Below are 21,293 nucleotides of genomic sequence, written 5' to 3' on the forward strand. Positions count from 1 at the left end.
CTGGACTAAGCTGTACAGAATTATATTAGAAGTATTTTATATTGTAGAACCTGTTCTATTGGAAAGTGTTACAGTAACCATTAATCTAGTAAGTAGTGCTTGACTTGTATCTTTTGATTTTTAGGGCATTCTCAGTGCACATGGACCTGCATATGAACCTATTCTAATAGAAAATGTTACAGTAACCATTAGTCTAATACATAGTACTTAAATTTTATCTTTTGGTTTTTAACCCCTTCAAGACAGAACCCTTTGATGTCCGGGTGAAATTAATGCAATGTTCCTCCTCGCCTTCTAGGAGCCATAGTGCTTTAAGGGTGCCTTCACACGTACCGTATCGCTGCGTTTTTATCGCTGCGAGTTTCTCTCACATAAATCCACAGTGGAACGGATTGCTATAAAGTCAATGTATGTGTATTCTCGCTGCGTGTTTGGTGCGATTTTTACATGCGAGTTTTGATTTTTACAGGAGAGTTTACCACCACAAAAAACGCAGCTACTTTTGTGCAAGTTTCGTGCAATAAATACGCAGCGATACAGTATGTGTGAAGGCACCCTTATTTTTCCACCTACAGGGCTGGTTGGGGTGTCATTTTTTGCACCTTGATCTCTAGTTTTTATTATTATCATATTAGTGTAACAGAAAAATTTTGATCGCTTTTTATTAATTTTTTTTTATACATAATTTAATAAAATCAGCAATTCTGGTGTGTGTGTTTTTTTTTTATTTATGCCATTCATCGTGCGGGAACAATAATGTTATATTTTAATAGACAATTAGACAATCGGACATTTCCACACGTTACGTATATAATATGTTTATTTTATATATATATATATATATATATATATATATATATATATATAATTTTTTTTTTTTATAATGGGCAAGGGGGGTATTGTAAACTTTTATTGGGAGGGAGGGTTTATAAGGGTTTTTTTTAATTACTTTTTTTTTACACTTTTTTTTCTAATGCCATAGCATAGCATAGATCAGTGTTATCTGGGATCTATGTATAGAGCCTGCCTGAGAGCAGACTCTATGCACAGATCGCCGAACCAACAGGATGGAGGTAAGTGACTTACCCCCGCCCGTCAGTACATTTGATCGGGACCACCGCAGCATGGCGTACCTTAAACGCCGCAATCGCTATAGATCGCAGTGTTTAAGGGGTTAATGAGACGCAGATGCCTCTCATTACCTCCAGACACACTGATGTGTGCTGGACCGCTCTCACTGCAGCGCTCCTACACACATCAGTAAGCCCCTGAAGTCAGGAATGTATATATACATTCCTACTGCACGGGGTATTGCAGTAGGAACGTATATATACATATGACTGACGGGAAGGGGTTAAAGCATTCTCAGCGCACATGATAGACAGAAACATTGAGACAGACGTTTGTGTGTCACCTAATGGTAAGTAGCCGAAGTTTAGGGGATAAATGCATCTGTGGTTTTACTATGCTAGCTTAATACACTCATTAAAGGGGTTGTCCGGCGATAAAAAATTATTCACAGAATAACACACATTACAAAGTTATACAACTTTGTAATGTATGTTATGTCTGTGAATGGCCCCCTTCCCCGTGTTTCCCCCCACCCACGCTAGACCCGGAAGTGTGGTGCATTATACTCACCGCATGTCGTGTCGTCCACGGTCTCCGATCGTCAGCAGTGACGTCTTCTTCGTGAGTCCGGCGGATCTTCCCGAGTGCTGGCCGCCCTCTGCAGCGTCATCCGAAGCTCAGCCGCGATTGGCTGAGCATAACTGTGCTCAGCCAATCGCGGCTGAGCGGCTGATGACGCGGCCACGTCATCAGCTGCTCAGCCGCGATTGGCTGAGCACAGTTATGCTCAGCCAATCGCGGCTGAGCTTCGGATGACGCTGCAGAGGGTGGCCAGCACTCGGGAAGATCCGCTGGCCTCCCGAAGAAGACGTCACTGCTGAGGATCGGAGACCGTGGTCGGCACGTGACAGGTAATGTATAGCGCACCACACTTCCGGGTACACGGGTGGGGGTGGTGGGACACGGGGAAGGGGGCCATTCACAGACATAACATACATTACAAAGTTGTATAACTTTGTAATGTGTGTTATTCTGTGAATAATTTTTTTCGCCGGACAACCCCTTTAAGGCAATCAGAGACCAATGTTTGGAGTGTGTATATTCAATAGGATTCCCTTTTGCATAATAATGACCAACGGTCTGAGCTATCCTCGGATATTATAGCAGCTTCTTTCACTAGTGTTTTCGAGTAAACTTTTTCAGATAATCTTTTTTTCAAGATTTGTGCTTGTGCTCAATATTCGTACAATTCTTCCGTATACGGAAAATTGACAATAATGGATATTTTTTATCCACTTATTATAAAAATCTAAAAAAAATATTAGAATCTACAGTCTTAAAATTTGTCTTTGTAATAATCTCGAACAAAACCGCTCTTAAAGTGCTGGTATCAAACTCGCTCTTAAAAGGCCAGGGCGACATTTGCTTATAAAGGGACAGTACCAAAGTTGCTCTAAAAGGGGCGGTACCAAAGTCGCTTTAAAAGGGAAGGTACCAAAGTCGCACTTAAAGGGACATTACATAAGTGACTCTTAAAAGCACGCTACCAAAGTAGCTCTTAAAAGGACAGTACCAAAGTCACTGTTAGGGTGCCTTCACACACACCGGATCAGCAGCAGATCCGCAGCAAATTTGATGGTGCAGATTTGTTGCTGTGTTAAAGGACAACTCCCACAAAAATTTTTTTTTGCTCATTTAACACACATTGCAAAGTTATATAACTTTGTAATGTGGTTAAATACCCGGCCTGGTCCCCTTCCCCCACTTTCGGACCCCCGACCCCCCACCCCGGAAGTTAAAGAATGTATACATTACCTATTACGATCGTCACGGTCCTCTTCTCCGGGGCGGCATCTGGTGACGACGACGTCAGAGCCCAGGGGCGGTCCGGGTCTTCTTCCTCCTCGGCGTCTTCATGCAAAGTGAATGGGGATGAAAAGGCTGCTGGTGCACATGCGCACCAGCAGCCTTTTCATTGGCTGGAGCGCATCACATGGCTTCCAGCTTGCTCAGCCCTGATTGGCTGAGCTTGCTGGAAGCCATGTGATGCGCTCCAGCCAATGAAAAGGCTGCCGGTGCGCAAGCGCACTGGCAGCCTTTTCCATCCCCTGGACCCGGAAGTCGGAGACATCGCTGGATGGCGGACGGCGGCGACGGAGAGGCGGACGGCGGGCGAATCGAGTGGCGATCGTCACCGGAGAGATGGTGAGTATGGTGTCTGTGAGTGTCTGTGTTTTTGTTTTTTTTTGGGGTCCCGCGGGAGTTGTCCTTTAAGTTATTTAGATGAAATCCGGATCCGCTGCGATACGGTGTTTGTAAAGCTACCCTAAATGGGCCAATACCAAAGTCACTCTTAGGGTCTGTTCACACACACAGACTCGCTGCGTAAAACTCGCACAGAACTCGCATCAAACTCGCACGAAAGTAGCTGCGTTTTTTGTGGTGTTGAACTCGCCTGTGAAAATCAAAACTCGCATGTAAAAATCGCACCAAACACGCAGCGAGAATACACATACATTGACTTGATAGCAATCAGTATCACTGTGGATTTATGTGCGAGAAAATAGCAGCGATAAATACGCAGCGAGTCTGTACATGTGAACAGACCCTTAAAGGGATGGAACATAAGTTGTTCTTAATGGGATGGTACATAAATCACTCTTAAAGGGACAGTCCTAAAGTTGTTCTTAAAGGGTCAGGGCCAAAGTCACTCTTAAAGGGTTGACACCAAAGTCGCTCTTCAAGGGATGATTTTTTCAAGCACTATGGGGGAGATTTATCAAGCATGGTGTAAAGTGAAACTGGCTCAGTTTCCGCTAGCAACCAATCAGATTCCAACTTTCATTCCTGACAGACTCTTTGGAAAATGAAAGGTGGAATCTGATTGGTTGCTAGGGGCAACTGAGCCAGTTTCACTTTACACCATGTTTGATAAATCTCCCCCTATGTATTTTCCTGGAAATGAAAATCTAGTTTCAACCTGTTGTCTATTCCATTTGCACAACAGCATGTGAAATTAACTGTCAGTATTGCTTCTTAAGTGGACAATTTGATTTCACAGAAATTTGATTTCCTTGGAGTTATACTACGTTTAAGGGGTTGTCCAGCGAAAATCTTTTTCTTTGAAATCAACTGGAGTCAGAAAGTTATATAGATTTGTAATTTACTTCTATTAAAAAATTTCAAGTCTTCCCATACTTCCCATACACATCTCTGGCCGAGACAGGAATTGTCCAGGAGAGATTTTCTATTGGGAGTCATAAATAACCGAGACAGAGTTCCTGTCTCAGCCAGAGATGTCAGCAGAGAGCACTGTGTCAGACTGAAAATAAAACATTTCCTGCAGGTCATACAGCAGCTGATAAATAGGGGAAGACTTGAGATTTTTTTTAAATAGAAGTAAATTACACATCTGCACTGTTGAGGTAGATAGTCCTGGGCTCATCTGCCTTTATACTGGGCTGTTGGTGGAGGATACACTGCTGAGGTAGATAGTCCTGGGCTCATCTGCCTTTATACTGGGCTGTTGGTGGAGGATACACTGCTGAGGTAGATATTCCTGGGCTCATCTGCCTTTATACTGGGCTGTTGGTGGAGGATACACTGCTGAGGTAGATAGTCCTGGGCTCATCTGCCTTTATACTGGGCTGTTGGTGGAGGATACACTGCTGAGGTTGAGAGGAATTAGTTAATCCATCCAAAGTTTGAAAGAAAAATAAATCCTTTTCCATCCAAAGTTTGAAAGAAACAATAAGACTTTTTCTCATGGAACTTTCACTGAACTTGTTCAAGGATATACAGCTGGTCTCGAGATTATGGAACTCTCCTATGTGAATAAACCTGTTCCCAGCAGATAATAAACCTGTTCCCAGCAGATAATAAATGTTATTCTATAATTCTCATAAGCAGATAACAAATGTTTTTTAGCATCCTTATGTATGTATCAACATCCTTATGTAAACAATTTTAATTGAACATTTAATCTTATTGTATACCATATCTGTCAAAATATATCCATAGTTATTAGTTTTTTGAAGTTGATGACGTATATAGTGTATGACTTTGCATTTTACATTCATATCCATTGGTTTTTCCTGTATAAAAAGGTGGGTTCTCAGAGATGGGAGCACACCAGACTTGTTTGCAAGATACGTTGTCTGTGTCTTCATTCTAAGTGCATGGTGTGGGAGAGGGGATCTGGACCCATTCTCCAACTCAATTAGGAAACAGCCAACAACAGTAGGCCTTCTTTGGGAAGGCACCTCGACAAGGTATATAGTCCTGGGCTCATCTGCCTCTATACTGGGCTGTTGGTGGAGGATACACTGCTGAGGTATATAGTCCTGGGCTCATCTGCCTCTATACTGGGCTGTTGGTGGAGGATACACTGCTGAGGTATATAGTCCTGGGCTCATCTGCCTCTATACTGGGCTGTTGGTGGAGGATACACTGCTGAGGTATATAGTCCTGGGCTCATCTGCCTCTATACTGGGCTGTTGGTGGAGGATACACGGCTGAGGTATATAGTCCTGGGCTCATCTGCCTCTATACTGGGATGATGGTGGAGGATACACGGCTGAGGTATATAGTCCTGGGCTCATCTGCTTCTATACTGGGCTGTTGGTGGAGGATACACGGCTGAGGTATATAGTCCTGGGCTCATCTGCCTCTATACTGGGATGATGGTGGAGGATACACGGCTGAGGTATATAGTCCTGGGCTCATCTGCTTCTATACTGGGCTGTTGGTGGAGGATACACGGCTGAGGTATATAGTCCTGGGCTCATCTGCCTCTATACTGGGATGATGGTGGAGGATACACGGCTGAGGTATATAGTCCTGGGCTCATCTGCCTCTATACTGGGCTGTTGGTGGAGGATACACTGCTGAGGTATATAGTCCTGGGCTCATCTACCGCTATACTGGGCTGCTGGTGGAGGATACACGGCTGAGGTATATAGTCCTGGGCTCATCTGCCTCTATACTGGGCTGTTGGTGGAGGATACACTGCTGAGGTATATAGTCCTGGGCTCATCTGCCTCTATACTGGGCTGTTGGTGGAGGATACACTGCTGAGGTATATAGTCCTGGTTGTGTCTAGGCTCATCTGCCGCTATACTGATCGGCGCTCCTACAAGCATATCCCCATCACAGGGCCTACAGCCGTGTCGCCGCCCTACCGGCCGAACTTCTACCTCACTGTAATGCCTATTACTACCCAGTATAAAATGGCGGCGCCAGTATCCATCAACCTCCCATTAACCGGACTTCCTCTGAAACTAATCTCCGCCTCTACCTCGCACACCCATCCGTCCATGACGTGTCTTCTGGTTCCGGTGCCCCGGTTCCGGCTCGTCCGCCTCGGTGTCTCCTGATGGCGGAGGTGCGCGCGGGTTCTGCCGGTTCCGGTTCGGTATCCCCCTCCCTGTCTCCCCCTCCACCGCCCCCTTCCGGACCGGGTCCTGGATCTATCCCTCCGCTTCCACCGGCCCCGCCGCCGCCTGGCTCTGGCCCGGCACCACCCCGGGAAAGCTCCAGCAGCTCGTCGGGCTCAGCTTCCGGCTCAGCTCGGGAAGGCTGGCTCTTTAAGTGGACCAACTATATCAAGGGCTACCAGCGGAGGTGGTTCGTCCTCAGCAATGGCCTCCTGTCCTATTACCGGTAACCTAACGCTTCACTCCTTTATGGCTTGTTGTTTTTTGTCCTGTACAGTGTACTCCTCACTGCTACCTGTCACCACTGTCCTGTACCTACAGTGTACTCCTCACTGCTACCTGTCACCACTGTCCTGTACCTACAGTGTACTCCTCACTGCTACCTGTCACCACTGTCCTGTACCTACAGTGTACTCCTCACTGCTACCTGTCACCACTGTCCTGTACCTACAGTGTACTCCCCACTGCTACCTGTCACCACTGTCCTGTACCTACAGTGTACTCCTCACTGCTACCTGTCACCACTGTCCTGTACCTACAGTGTACTCCCCACTGCTACCTGTCACCACTGTCCTGTACCGTCAGTGTACTCCCCACTGCTACCTGTCACCACTGTCCTGTACCGTCAGTGTACTCCTCACTGCTACCTGTCACCACTGTCCTGTACCGTCAGTGTACTCCTCACTGCTACCTGTCACCACTGTCCTGTACCGTCAGTGTACTCCTCACTGCTACCTGTCACCACTGTCCTGTACCGTCAGTGTACTCCTCACTGCTACCTGTCACCACTGTCCTGTACCGTCAGTGTACTCCTCACTGCTACCTGTCACCACTGTCCTGTACCGTCAGTGTACTCCTCACTGCTACCTGTCACCACTGTCCTGTACCTACAGTGTACTCCTCACTGCTACCTGTCACCACTGTCCTGTACCTACAGTGTACTCCTCACTGCTACCTGTCACCACTGTCCTGTACCTACAGTGTACTCCTCACTGCTACCTGTCACCACTGTCCTGTACCGTCAGTGTACTCCTCACTGCTACCTGTCACCACTGTCCTGTACCTACAGTGTACTCCTCACTGCTACCTGTCACCACTGTCCTGTACCTACAGTGTACTCCTCACTGCTACCCGTCACCCCTCTCCTGTCACTGTCAGTGTACTCCTCACTGCTACCCGTCACCCCTCTCCTGTCACTGTCAGTGTACTCCTCACTGCTACCCGTCACCCCTCTCCTGTCACTGTCAGTGTACTCCTCACTGCTACCCGTCACCCCTCTCCTGTCACTGTCAGTGTACTCCTCACTGCTACCCGTCACCCCTCTCCTGTCACTGTCAGTGTACTCCTCACTGCTACCCGTCACCCCTCTCCTGTCACTGTCAGTGTACTCCTCACTGCTACCCGTCACCCCTCTCCTGTCACTGTCAGTGTACTCCTCACTGCTACCCGTCACCCCTCTCCTGTCACTGTCAGTGTACTCCTCACTGCTACCCGTCACCCCTCTCCTGTCACTGTCAGTGTACTCCTCACTGCTACCCGTCACCCCTCTCCTGTCACTGTCAGTGTACTCCTCACTGCTACCCGTCACCCCTCTCCTGTCACTGTCAGTGTACTCCTCACTGCTACCCGTCACCCCTCTCCTGTCACTGTCAGTGTACTCCTCACTGCTACCCGTCACCCCTCTCCTGTCACTGTCAGTGTACTCTTCACTGCTACCCGTCACCCCTCTCCTGTCACTGTCAGTGTACTCTTCACTGCTACCCGTCACCCCTCTCCTGTCACTGTCAGTGTACTCTTCACTGCTACCCGTCACCCCTCTCCTGTCACTGTCAGTGTACTCTTCACTGCTACCCGTCACCCCTCTCCTGTCACTGTCAGTGTACTCTTCACTGCTACCCGTCACCCCTCTCCTGTCACTGTCAGTGTACTCTTCACTGCTACCCGTCACCCCTCTCCTGTCACTGTCAGTGTACTCTTCACTGCTACCCGTCACCCCTCTCCTGTCACTGTCAGTGTACTCTTCACTGCTACCCGTCACCCCTCTCCTGTCACTGTCAGTGTACTCTTCACTGCTACCCGTCACCCCTCTCCTGTCACTGTCAGTGTACTCTTCACTGCTACCCGTCACCCCTCTCCTGTCACTGTCAGTGTACTCTTCACTGCTACCCGTCACCCCTCTCCTGTCACTGTCAGTGTACTCTTCACTGCTACCCGTCACCCCTCTCCTGTCACTGTCAGTGTACTCTTCACTGCTACCTGTCACCCCTCTCCTGTACCTGTCAGTGTACTCTTCACTGCTACCTGTCACCCCTCTCCTGTACCTACAGTGTACTCTTCACTGCTACCTGTCACCCCTCTCCTGTACCTACAGTGTACTCTTCACTGCTACCTGTCACCCCTCTCCTGTACCTACAGTGTACTCTTCACTGCTACCTGTCACCCCTCTCCTGTACCTACAGTGTACTCTTCACTGCTACCTGTCACCCCTCACCTTTACCTACAATGTACTCCTCACTGCCACCCCTCTCCTGTACCTACAGTGTGTATACTCCTTAAAACCGACACTATTTTTAAAGACTCACTGTCGTTAATCAATAGTCCAGGCGATTTTAAGAAACTTTGTATTTGGGTTTATAAGGCAAATATGCCATTATCTGCATTTAAAAAGACTTTCCCCAGGTCCCCCCCCTCCTCTCTTCTCCTCTCTGTCGTCCACTGCTCAGAATCAGGAAATCTCAACTGTTTTACATCAGTCTGATCCTGTCTGTGCTATGGAGGGGGGAGGAGGAGAGAGGGGGACTAGTCAGCAGCAGAGAGCAGAGAACAAAGGATTACACCACAGGAAGCCACTGAGCCCCAATTCAGAGGTCAGAGAGGTGAGAGCCTGGTGATTTAGCTGTAAATTAACTCTTTGTTGTCATGTTTTGGTGCCTCATCTCTCCGTAGAGAACAATGAAAACGGGGGAGAGCTTCAAACTGCTTTTTCATGATAAAAATGCATTTTTTGGCTAATAAACCCAATTACAAAGTTTCTTTAAAATCGCCTGTACTATTGATTTCTGCAAAAAAATAAAATAATAATAATAATGACAGTGACACTCTTTGATCATTAGACGTCTAATGATCAACTTTGATCATTAGATGATGATCAGCTCCTCGACTAATCGTTGTCTTTATTAGGGCATGTTTACACTGCGCAAATGTGGCAGCCTGCCTCAGTGTGACCCTGTTTCTCTGGGGGAGGGCTCGTGCGCCTCTGCTCAAAGAATTGACATGTCAATTCTTTGAGCGGAGAGCAGCAGGAGCCAAGTCGTGCAAACCCTCTCCCACTGAGGTAGGCAGCATCCGCCACATTTGCGCAGTGTGAACATCCTCTTACACAGAGCGATTAACTGTTGAATCGGCCTCATTCAGCATATTATCGCTCCATGTAATAGGGCCCTTAGTGTTAGGGTTGCCATACACCTTTAATAACTGTTGGACGAACTTTGTTCGACCACCAGTTAAATTGCCAGTCCTCCCCATACACAAACGTTCGGTACGGCTGAGCGCATACTGTGTTGTCTATGGGGAGGGGTAAGCCGCAGTTAGAGCACTTTCAATGCAGCGTCTCTTTCTGAACAAAGGGGTCGGCTGTGCTTTTTTTATTACAGCTGACCGCTATCACCACCATCATAAACTTTTGTTGGTGGTTTAGAACAGCCACGTACATGCAAGTGGTGGGTTTGGCCGACAATAATCTAAAGTGTATGGGGGCCTTTAGCCCCTAAAAAGTGTTGGGACTGAAGGTAGCCAGCTCTTTCCAGTACTCCTGTGGTGGTGGGTACTGGGGCATGTGATGGTAACTATTAACCATGTTAAAGCATTAACTTAGTAATGGATGCCATCTATCAGATGGCTTCCATTACTAAGCCTCTAAATTGAGAGAAAAAAAAGCGGAAATAAATATATCAGCAAATCTTTGTTTCATTTAAAAAAAAGAAAAAAAAAACACCCCCCCCACCCCTCCTTGACCTTAGTCCATCGGATCTGACATAGTCTTCTGGACGTAGGAGAAGAGAACATTTCTTAAAGGCACTGTTCTCTGCCCACAGAATTTTGAAAGACTACTGTAGTAACTCCTCCCCCATGAACATCTCCCAGTAGTGGGCACCCCCTATAGGTAACCGCCTATGAAGTCATTCCCTCTGGAAGTAAACCCCCATCTCCTGTAGGTAATTTCTTCTGTACATAATCCCCCCCTGTTTATAGGGAACCCACCCCCTCCTGTAGGCAATCCCCCTGTACTAAGCACCTCCACATGTAGATTATTCCCCTGTAGCCTTGTATGCATCCTGATTGAATGGGGTTTCAAACTCAGTTCCATTGAAGTAAATGAAGCTTAATTGCAAACACCTGAACTGGTGACAAGAGAGGGGGAAAAGTGGCCATGTTTTTGTAGCGCTGGATAACCCTTTTTAAATTCCAGAACACAGGACACTTATGTCTAACTGGCTTCTGCAGTGACAAACTTCCAACCTGGACACTGAGCCCCGCACATCTTTCAACTTGCGGGCTGCCTCAGAAAGAACATCAGAGGTAATTGGTGGAGGAGCCGATAGGGTTAAAAACCAGAACAATGCTGTAGCATGTAAGTGGTTCTGTTATAACTTTCAAGATCTAAATCAACAGTAGATGTGAAATAAAGCAAGTTTGCAACTTACACTCATTTGTTGTTGATATGCTGTAAAACAAAGCTGAACTTACCAGAAATCCAGGTCCAGTCTGCAGAAGGCAGATTTTCTGACGGCCAGTAGAGAGAGTCACGGCTCAATGTGTCCATCAATCACATGACTGCCTTCTCTCTGTGAGCACTCATAGCCTGGGAAACTCACGACTTTCTGTTTTCTGACTGTTTGGGGGGTTTTTTAGGGGAAAAAAGTTAGAAGACAGGAAGTGCCGTGTTTTCCACCATAACTAAAAAAAAAAAGAATGTAAACTACAAACTTTCTTAATATCACATCTACTGTTTTAGATTGGAGTTCTCCAAATGAAACCTAGGACAAGTAAGAGATCTGACCTCCATGCACCCTGGCAACCTGCAGATTGGCCCCTGGCTCCCTTGTTTTAAATAGAGCCGTCGGACAGCGTGTGACCCCCTGGCTCTATTTGTTCTCTATGTTGCTGTACTGTGGTGTCTCAGGCGGCTCTATAGAGAAAAATAAGACCATGGCTAGCATAGCTGCGTCCCGCTCTCACTTCCTGGTTGGCGGAGAGGTATGGGGCAGGTCATGGGACACAGCCATGCAGAGCTGAATCGGCTTCTGCGTCTCCCACTGAGATTACACACAACTCCAAGGGCAGTCTATAAGCCCTGGGGATGCCTGTGATCTCAGAGAGACACAGAAGCCCCAAGAGTATTCTTGCTAGCTTTCAGGGTCAGCAGCCTGGTGTAAATACAAGCGTAAGTACATTTGCGCACAGGTTGGACATGCCTTCCTTCATACAAGTCGTATCCACTCTCTTGGCTGGAACATTTATAGTTAGGCTTTGGTTTGCAGGACTATGCACTGTTTATCAGAACAATTCTTGACCTAATACCATCACGAACTCACACACTGCTTGACACTTGTGAAGTTGTTTATCTACATGTACTTTAGAGTAATAAAAATGGCTACATATTACTTTAAGAAGCTCCCATTCTTCATATGTGTTCTGATAGTTTCACTTTCACTTTTTTAATTTAGCATATGTTGGGTTCCTGATTTACTGACCGAAAAAACTGATGCGTAGATGAGGCCTCAAATTGTCCATACACCTTCAATAACTGAAGGCCAAACAATCATCTGGTCATTAGGCATCTCTCCTGTGTGGTCCCCGTTCTTGCCGCTAAGGCTGCATTTACACGTCTCGTGTTCTGTTTGTGAAGCATGGACACAGACATTGAAAGCAAACCCTGGTCTGTTTCCTTGGATGGCATGATGTAGCAACATCATGCCGGCAGCAGGACGATTATCCTTTAAATGCAAACAATTTAACTATTTTCCTTACTGTCAAGGTTCCCCAGGGACCAGTCCTGGGTCTCCCTCCTCTTCCTCTCCTATACAGCCCCCATCGGACAGACTATCAGTAGGTTTGGCCTTCAATACCATCTCTATACTGATGACACCCAGCTATAGACCACTTCCAGTGACTTCACCCCTGCATTTCTACACAACACCAGTGACTAATGGTGCGTTTACACAAAGGGATTTATCTGACAGATTTTTGAAGCCAAAGACAGGAATGGATTTGAAAAGAGGCTGTATCCCAGACTTTCCTTTATGACCTGTTCTCTGTTTATAGTCTGTTTCTGGCTTTGGCTTCAAAGATCTGTCAGATAAATCTGTGTAAACACACCATTAGTTTTTTTCCCTTCCTCTAACCAACCTCATCCTGACATCTCGCTCTGTCTGTGGTACTAGCATAACTCTTATGCATCAGGCTCGATGTCTGGGGGTTCTGATGTATCTTTTACTCCTTACGTTCAAGCTTTTGCACACTCCTATCACCTACACCTCTAAAACATCTACAGAATCTACCCATTTCCTATCATTGACGCAGCTCAGACTCTGTCTCCCTTATCCATTCTCATCTTGACTAATCGGTCTTCCTCTCAACTCTCCCCTTTCCAGTATATCCTGAACGCAGCAACCAGACTCCTCTTTCCTTCCAGCTGGTACAATGATGTGTCACCCTCACCTATAAAGCTCTTCACAATTCTGCCCCTCCATACATCTCCTCACACGTCTCCTACCATCCTACCCGTGCTTTACATTCTACTATTGATCTTAACCTAATATCTTTTTCATATCCAGATCCTCTCACTCCCACCTCCAAGACTCCTCCCGTGCTGCACCAGTTCTCTGGAATGCCCTACCCAAAGACATTAGGCTCATTCTCAACACAGTTTCAAGCAAGCCCTAAAAACTCATCTCTTCAGACACGCTTATAACATTTGTCTCCCCTTCTGCTGTCCCCTCACCATTTTACTGTAGATATCTGATGGTTCTATGCACTTTGTACCTGTACTCGGTGATTAGCGGGTGACTGGCTCACACAACACTTATAGGCACTTTCTGATTCAATGTATAATGGCTGGACCATCTGCAAATAAAGCACTTGCTGTCTCTTGTGTCTCCCCCTGTCCTCCTAGTCTGTGAGCTCTTCTGCGCAGGTCTCTCACTGCTTTTGTATATAACTTAATTCTGTAATGTGTGAATGTAAATGTAACTCCTGTGTCATAAAAAATAAAAATAACACTGCCGAATTTGTTGGCACTATGCTGTTGGTCTCCTCCTGCGCCTCATCTATCATGATTTACGGCTGCTCGCAAGCATAAATAACAATCCAAATCTACACCTGCTGGAAGCAGGTCCGGTTGCCTGGCCGGCAGGTTCGGTCACCCGGCCATGCAGATTCAGTAAGAGGCGTGTGCCTCAACCAGGGGGAAAGGGGCATGGCCTAATTCAAGATCAGCGTAAAAGAATGTTGGTCTTCATATATAACCCATTTAAACAGACTACATACATATGCTCCATCCATGTGCTGTCCATTTTCACTTAAGCTGTGCCTAACAAGCCCAAGACAGGCACCTCCCGGTCACTATTTATTACCTTCCTATCCATTTTTGTGGCTGCATCACTGATGCCATACAGATGGTTTCTCCAGGTCATCACTGATTCTGATGTCACAGAAGACTGATGGATGCTGCCATAGAGAAAGATAAGACGGATTGCTGACTGTTTCCAGTGCATTGTAGCTGCTTTTCAGTCTTTGAATTCTGTGCACTTTAATACCAGAGGCTAACCTAGTTTTATCACACTGGAGAGATCACTGCTTGCCACTGAGAGGGGATGGGATTCCCTGGAAACTCCTACAGGAGTTACTCTTTGTTTAACCTTTTCACTCCCTCATTAGTGAACATCTTGCTGGTATATGTTGGCATCCCACCAAGAACAGGATGCCGATGTATATTATGATATAGGGCAGCGGGTGCCATTCATTGCGGTGTCATAGCTTAATGAGACTGTTCAGACCAATTTCTTCTGGTATACATAAATTTAACAGCACTCCGTATTGAAGCAGACCAGGCAATTGACTATTGGAATACCCCTGTAGAAACTGGCCCGAACAATGTTTAGGTGATTGAAATAAATGGTATAAATTAGGACAGATACCTGTCCTAACTTATACAGAGAAGAAGCAAGCTACAGTGACATGTATGAAGACTACATGCTGAATGATTTACGCATTTAAGGAGAGTTCCAGGCTAGGGTGGTATCCGAATGCTCCGATCCCCTGATCCTGGCCGCATCTGGGTCTGAGCAGAGGGGACGTGACATGTTAGGCCTGCTCAGCCAGTCAGCGTCTGCACTGGGGTCCCGCTTCTACCACTGACTGGCTGAGCGGGCCTAACACGTCACTTCCAGGTTCCTGTTCAGCCCTAGAAGTGGCCGGGACCGGAGCTGTGCAATACCAGCACTGCGCTGGAGCAGGGAAGTTGATAGCATGTTACTACTTTCATCCTCCCCCTTCCTAGCACTCTGCCAAAAATCACAACCTTGCTGTGCCCTCTCCATTATGTTTGTATGGTGTTATACTCCTAGAAGGTAACACAAAGAGAGAAATCACAATTTTTCACAACTTGCAATTTTCTCTAGAATTGAAAGGAATATCGCCTACCATTTCTTTTCTTAACCTCTTCATGACCAAAGGTGCATGGATGTCCAGGTCAAATTGAAGCAATGTTTCCCCTCGCCTTCTAAAAGCCATAACATTTTTTTTTCCCCACCTACAGGGCTGGTTAGGGGCTCATTATTTGCCCATGTGCTATAGTTTTTACTGGTTTCATATTGGTGTAAAAGAAAACTTTTTTTTATCACTTTTCATAAAAAAAAATTTCTGATATATAATTTAGGATAAGCCACGATACCAAATGTTTAATTTTTATAAATATACTATTTGTATAATGAAAAAGGGGTGATTTAAACCTTTATTGAGGGAGGAGTTTTTAATATTTTAAACTTCAGGGACTTGCATATGCGATAATTAAAAACTGCATAGCATTGATTAGTTTTATTGGTGATCTGCACATAGTCTGCCTGAGCGCAGACGCTATAAGAAGATTGCTGATCCAACAGGGCAGAGGTAAGTATTATACCTCCATCTGTCACGGAAAGTGCTGGGGTACCGATCAGTCAGTAACTGGTACTTATCCTGTCACTGACTTCCTTGTACATGTTCTCAATGCATGGGACATCGGCAATAGGAATGTATATATACATATTGCTGACATGAAGGGGTTTAGGACTTTTGCAATTAAACAGACATTTAAGAATGTGAAAGTCAGGGGCGTAGCTAGGATTCATGGGGCCCCATAAATCCTGTACGCCCCCCCCCACCGCCAAACACACATTGACGCACATATACACACACAGAGGCACCATTAACATTTATACAGATACGCCACTGACATACACACATATATATGCTGTAATGTGATTACTCATGGTGTATACATCAGCACTAGTGTAGGCTGTACACCGGGATTATCGTTTTAGTGTAATACGAAATACTCAACCAGAAATAAAAGAAAATGCAGCAGATATTAAAGGTGGGTTCTTTTATTAGAGCCCAGCATTAATAGAAGCTTCTGCAGAACATCTTTGGGAGCAAACACACACATATACACCAGTGGTACAGACATTGCTGACATACACACACACACATATATATATAGCCACAGATACATACACATACTGACATATAAATATATACACAGATACATATATACACACACTGACATATACATATATACACTCACTGACACACATACACAGCACTTACAGCTCCCAGGCTTCCCCCTCCTCCTCCTGTTGTCCGGGCTGATCTTCACATGGGTATTGAGGACCTTTGGGTCATGTGACCCAAAGGTCCTTAATCCCTCTCCTGTGCCGTCTGGCAGGTCCTGCTCCTCTGTTCAGCCCGCTCACCCGGCACTACAGTGAGGGGGCTGAACAGTGCAGTGGGAGTCCCTCTTCCTCTCTGGACCCCTGGGGGAGCGGGGTACCTACCAAGAAGGCAGGGCAGGCTTCCTCGGGCCCCCTTCATGCAGGGGCCCCATAGCAGTCGCCTTCCCTGCCTTCATTGTAGCTACGCCACTGGTGAAAGTATATGTTTAGTTGATATATTTCATATACAATTTAGAGCTGAAAGATTACCATTGTCCATATAAAAAAAATGTGTTGAAAATTAAATCCTAACAATTCATTTTTTTTTTTTTTTCCCCTGTCCCACTTTCAGATCAAAGGCAGAGATGCGGCATACCTGTCGTGGTACTATCAACCTTGCTACGGCCAACATCTCAGTGGAAGATTCCTGTAACTTTGTGATTTCCAATGGTGGAGCCCAGACATACCACCTTAAGGCAAGCTCAGAAGTAGAGCGTCAACGGTGGATTACAGCCCTGGAGCTGGCAAAGGCCCGGGCTGTCAAGATGCAGGCAGAATCAGGTGAGGGGGACTTTAAGCTGAAGGCGGTCACTTGCTAAGTGCTGCCGAATATGATTATTATAATGGTTGTCACTTACAGATGACTCTGGAGACGAGGATCCCTCCTCTCAGACGGATAAAGCAGAGGTTCACAATACCCTACGTGCGCTCTCAGGAAAGGTTGAAGATCTGGGGACGTGCAATGATCTTATTGCAAAACATGGAACTGCCCTACAACGTTCTCTGAGTGAGTTAGAGAGCCTGCGTCTCCCTCAAGACAGCTCGGAAAAGATAAAGCAGGTCAACGAGAGAGCAACACTCTTCAGAATCACTTCCAATGCCATGATAAATGTGAGTGTGGTTAAAGGACTAAAACGGTTCTTGTTAGTAATGGCTTATGTCTGTATTAACACTTTCCATGCTACAATAGCATTATGTGAAAATGTCCCTGTCATTATAAAAAATTTCTAACATTACACAGAAACATGGTCAGAGTCTCAGTGATCTCTAGATTTAACTGGGAGAACTGCACAGCTCTGTAGACTATAGTAGAGCTTGTCTTGTGCTGTGAGACAAAGATCTCAGCATGCCAGGGATTGAAGAACACAGCCAAGCACTACATCAGTCTATATGGCTGGGTTCACACTACGTTTTTGCAATTCATTTTTTCCATTGAATACCATTTTAAAAAACTGATCCCTTTTTTTTTTTTTTTTTTTTTTTTTTAATGGAATTCAATGGAAAAACGGATCAAAACGGATGCACACACATGCATCCAGTTTTTCCATCAGTTTTTTTTTTACAAAAAACGTAGTGTGAACCCAGCCGGATCAGTTTAAATTTTTGCTACTGTACTGAGACCGCACAATGAATGAGGTTCGAACGCAGAATATTGTTTGTGCACAGACTGCATTCTGCGGACGTTTGAATGGCCCTTAAGTTTTCATCTTCAAGTAGTCATCCTGTGACAGATCAAAACCTTAGACATGTCTCTGTGACATATAACATTTCTCCTGATATTTCCCCCCAATGTGGTTAGTGTGTATGTTTTCACATTTGACATATATGAATTTTTAATCACTTTTAATGCTATGGATGTCCCAGCCTCTTCTGCTCAGGATCTCTTCATGCTTCTATTTACCAGAGCAGTAGTGAAACTTTTTTTTTTTCTTCATATGACTTCGAAATCAAACACCTAATACCAACTCTCTAGGAATCCTGAATCGTCATCGTTATTTATAGTTGTCTTTTTTCCCATTTTAGGCGTGTCGAGATTTCATGTCTCTTGCAGAGAGTCACAGTAAGCGATGGCAAAGAGCTTTGCAATATGAGCGAGATCAGAGGTTACGTCTGGAGGAGACACTGGAACAGTTGGCAAAGCAGCACAACCACTTGGAGCGGGCTTTCCGTGGGGCCACCGTGCTGCCTGCAGAGTCTCGTGTTGGGGCCTCTAAAGGTGTGTGATGCTTTGATCTTCTCTATGATACTAGTTTGAGCAGTAGCCAAATAAAAATTACAAGCGTTATAAATTCAGCATGGTGGCCAAGTGCTTTGCACTGCTGCCATGCAGAACTGATGTCCTGCGTTCAGATCCAACCAAAAATAACATTGTTTTTTTTTTCTTCTAAAAACACTTCCCTCTTGAACCTTTTAGTCCTTTAAACATATTTAAAGGTTTCGATCATGTCCCCCTTTCTCTTCATTTCTTCAGCAAGTATGTATGATTGTACCAGTAGACCACCATGGATCGCATTTAAACAGCATTTCAATGCCGCTGTCAGTTTTGATAGTGGCATTTAAACTGTTAATTAGCCAATGCGGTGGTCAAGCTGCGTCGGCTAGTAGCCGTGATCAACGAGGTACGAAGCTGTAGCTCCCTAGGAGTTAAAAGAACGGGTCTGAGGATCCAAACCCTTTTGGCACTCTACTTGTAACCAGTCTCTGCTGGGAGTATACACAATTAACAACAACACTCTGATATCTATCATTCAGCCAATCACAAATCCACTGACCTATCCAGGGATTAAGTCCAACTCTCACTAACCTCTCACTAACTTCTCTATCAGATCTTTATGGAGAACTGTATCAAAGGCTTTGCTGATGTCCAGATAGGCAATGTCCATGGCACCACCTTCATTAAGCACTTTTGTGACATAATCAAAGAAATCAATGAGATTAGTCTGACATGATCGGCCCGCAGTAAAGCCATGCTGGGTTAGATCCATCGAATTGTTAACTCTAAGAGTGTTTCCATATTTTTTTCTACTACAGATGTTAAACTAACTGGCCTGTAGTTACCGGCCTCTTGTGGATGGGTATAACATTGGCTGTTCTCCAATCATCAGGAAAATCTGCTGTTAGAAGGGATTGGTTTTACAGATCTCAGTGATGTGTGTGATCTCTAAAGTATCCTTTTTGTCCTTAGACCTTTGTGGGCCAGGGAAGGGAGACCTAAGTGATGAAGATGATGAGAATGAATTCTTCGACGCTCCAGAAATCCTTAGTAGTCCTTCCCAGGATGGCATGGGGCACAAGTAAGTGTGCAGGATGGTTTAAAATTTAAATTTATTTTATTTATTTTTTTCTTAACGGGAACAGCAGCCAAAACTGGTAATAGAGTCCCATTTAGATTTATTACTTTTTATGCAGCAGTTTCATGAAGTCAGCCTCTATATACTGCATGCCACTTCATTACAACCCCCCAGGGGCTGCTGATTGATGGCTTTCTGCATATACTGTGTATAGGCAAAAGCTGTCATTCCCATGGGTAAGAATGTGGCAGCTCATATAAATCTACAACTGAGTATTTGCCCTTTGTTGGTAGGCCTAGTGAACTAGATAATGTATCTTACAAAACATTTTTATCTCACAAAAGTACACCCCTCACATTTTTAAAAATATTTTATTACTGTATATCTTTTCATGGGACAACATTGAATATATTACACTATGATATATCTTTTCAGCTTTCTGGATTGTAATGTAGATAGGGACTAGTTTTTTCTTCTGCCGAAGGGAAAAGGAGACTGATGCCCAAAACCTTGGCAGCACCATGCTGAACACATGGAAGCAAAATATTCTGAAAAATAAACTTTTTTTCACGTTATTTTAAAACACAATTTCAGGGCAACTTGTATAAAAATTTTCATGATCTAATAGCTTTAAATTATTGAGACACGCTACTTATAAGACTTTTTTCCTTTGCAGGCGATCTGGTAGCAATATTAGTGCTGCAAGCTGCGATATTATGGAGGAGCATGTGAGTACATTTCTATTTAACACAAGGGCCTCAACCATGACTACAATCATTTCTATGGTTACGATTAAAGAGGTTATCCAGCATTTGAAAAACATGGCACCTTTCTCCCAGAGACAGCACGACTCTTGTCTTCAGTTCAGGTGTGGTTTACTATTAAGCTCCAAGTTAGCTTAAGTTGCAAAACACTACCTAACCTTGAGACAACAGTGGTGCTGTTTCTGATAGAAAGTGGCCGTATTTTTTGAATGCTGGATAACCCCTTTAAAAGATGTGTACAGTCATAAAGAAATCTTTGTTTTTGTTTGCATTCGCTGCTATTAGATCTCTGCTCGCTGGCAGTGAATGGAAGCTTTCTTGCTTAATTTCAAACACTGGAAATCTGTGCAGACTAACAGACTGCCTGGCCATAGCTCAGAATTGGTTTTCCTCTAATAGAAACCGGACAGTCCTTATTGGCTATACCCATCTGCAGTTCAACTCCCTGTATTCTGTTTTGTTGGCTCTAAAATGTGTCAGCCTGTAGTGTGGAATGATTAGCTCTTAATAAAGAATTCCTTTAATGTTAATAAGTATACAGTACTGTGCAAAATGTTTGGACAGGTGAGAAAAAAATGCTACCAAGTAAGAATTCATTCAAAAACAGAATATAATTTCTTTTTAATCAAGTTACAGGGGTTATCCAGGATTAGAAAAAACATAGCTACTTTCTTACAAAACAGCACCCCACTGGTCCCCAGGTAGTGTGTGACATTGCAATTCAGCTCTATTTACTTCAGAGCCACAAAACCACACACAAACTGAGGCCAGGAGAGGTGCTGTTTAACCCCTTGCCGCATAATGACGTGTCGGCACGTCCTGCTGCGAGTTGGGAGGTTCAGAGAAGCGTCGCGCAGTGACTCCTCTCTGAACCACCGCGCTCCTGACTGCTATATGCAGTCCGGGATCGCGGCAGATGGCCACTCCCGGCTAATCAGCCATTTAGATACAGCTTTCAAACTCTGCTACAAAGGTGAGGTT

General features: G+C 45.0%; 1 protein-coding gene across 2 annotated transcripts in view; it reads left to right on the forward strand.

Moving 5' to 3' along the window:
- The first annotated feature begins 6,365 nt into the window (after positions 1-6,365).
- Positions 6,366-21,293, forward strand: part of OSBP (oxysterol binding protein) — a 39,537-nt gene continuing 24,609 nt past the window's right edge. The window contains exons 1-7 of one of the 2 annotated variants that reach the window (XM_069980802.1): positions 6,664-6,732; positions 10,975-11,084; positions 16,830-17,038; positions 17,118-17,368; positions 18,281-18,473; positions 19,443-19,551; positions 20,225-20,276. In XM_069980802.1, the coding sequence (XP_069836903.1) occupies positions 16,843-17,038; positions 17,118-17,368; positions 18,281-18,473; positions 19,443-19,551; positions 20,225-20,276 (801 nt within the window). In that variant the 5' untranslated portion in view covers positions 6,664-6,732; positions 10,975-11,084; positions 16,830-16,842. Of the gene's footprint in view, positions 6,733-10,974; positions 11,085-16,829; positions 17,039-17,117; positions 17,369-18,280; positions 18,474-19,442; positions 19,552-20,224; positions 20,277-21,293 lie in introns of both variants that reach the window. The other variant, XM_069980801.1, reaches the window with a different exon arrangement.

This window comes from Dendropsophus ebraccatus, chromosome 8, assembly GCF_027789765.1.
Source record: "Dendropsophus ebraccatus isolate aDenEbr1 chromosome 8, aDenEbr1.pat, whole genome shotgun sequence".
Lineage (NCBI taxonomy): Eukaryota > Metazoa > Chordata > Amphibia > Anura > Hylidae > Dendropsophus > Dendropsophus ebraccatus.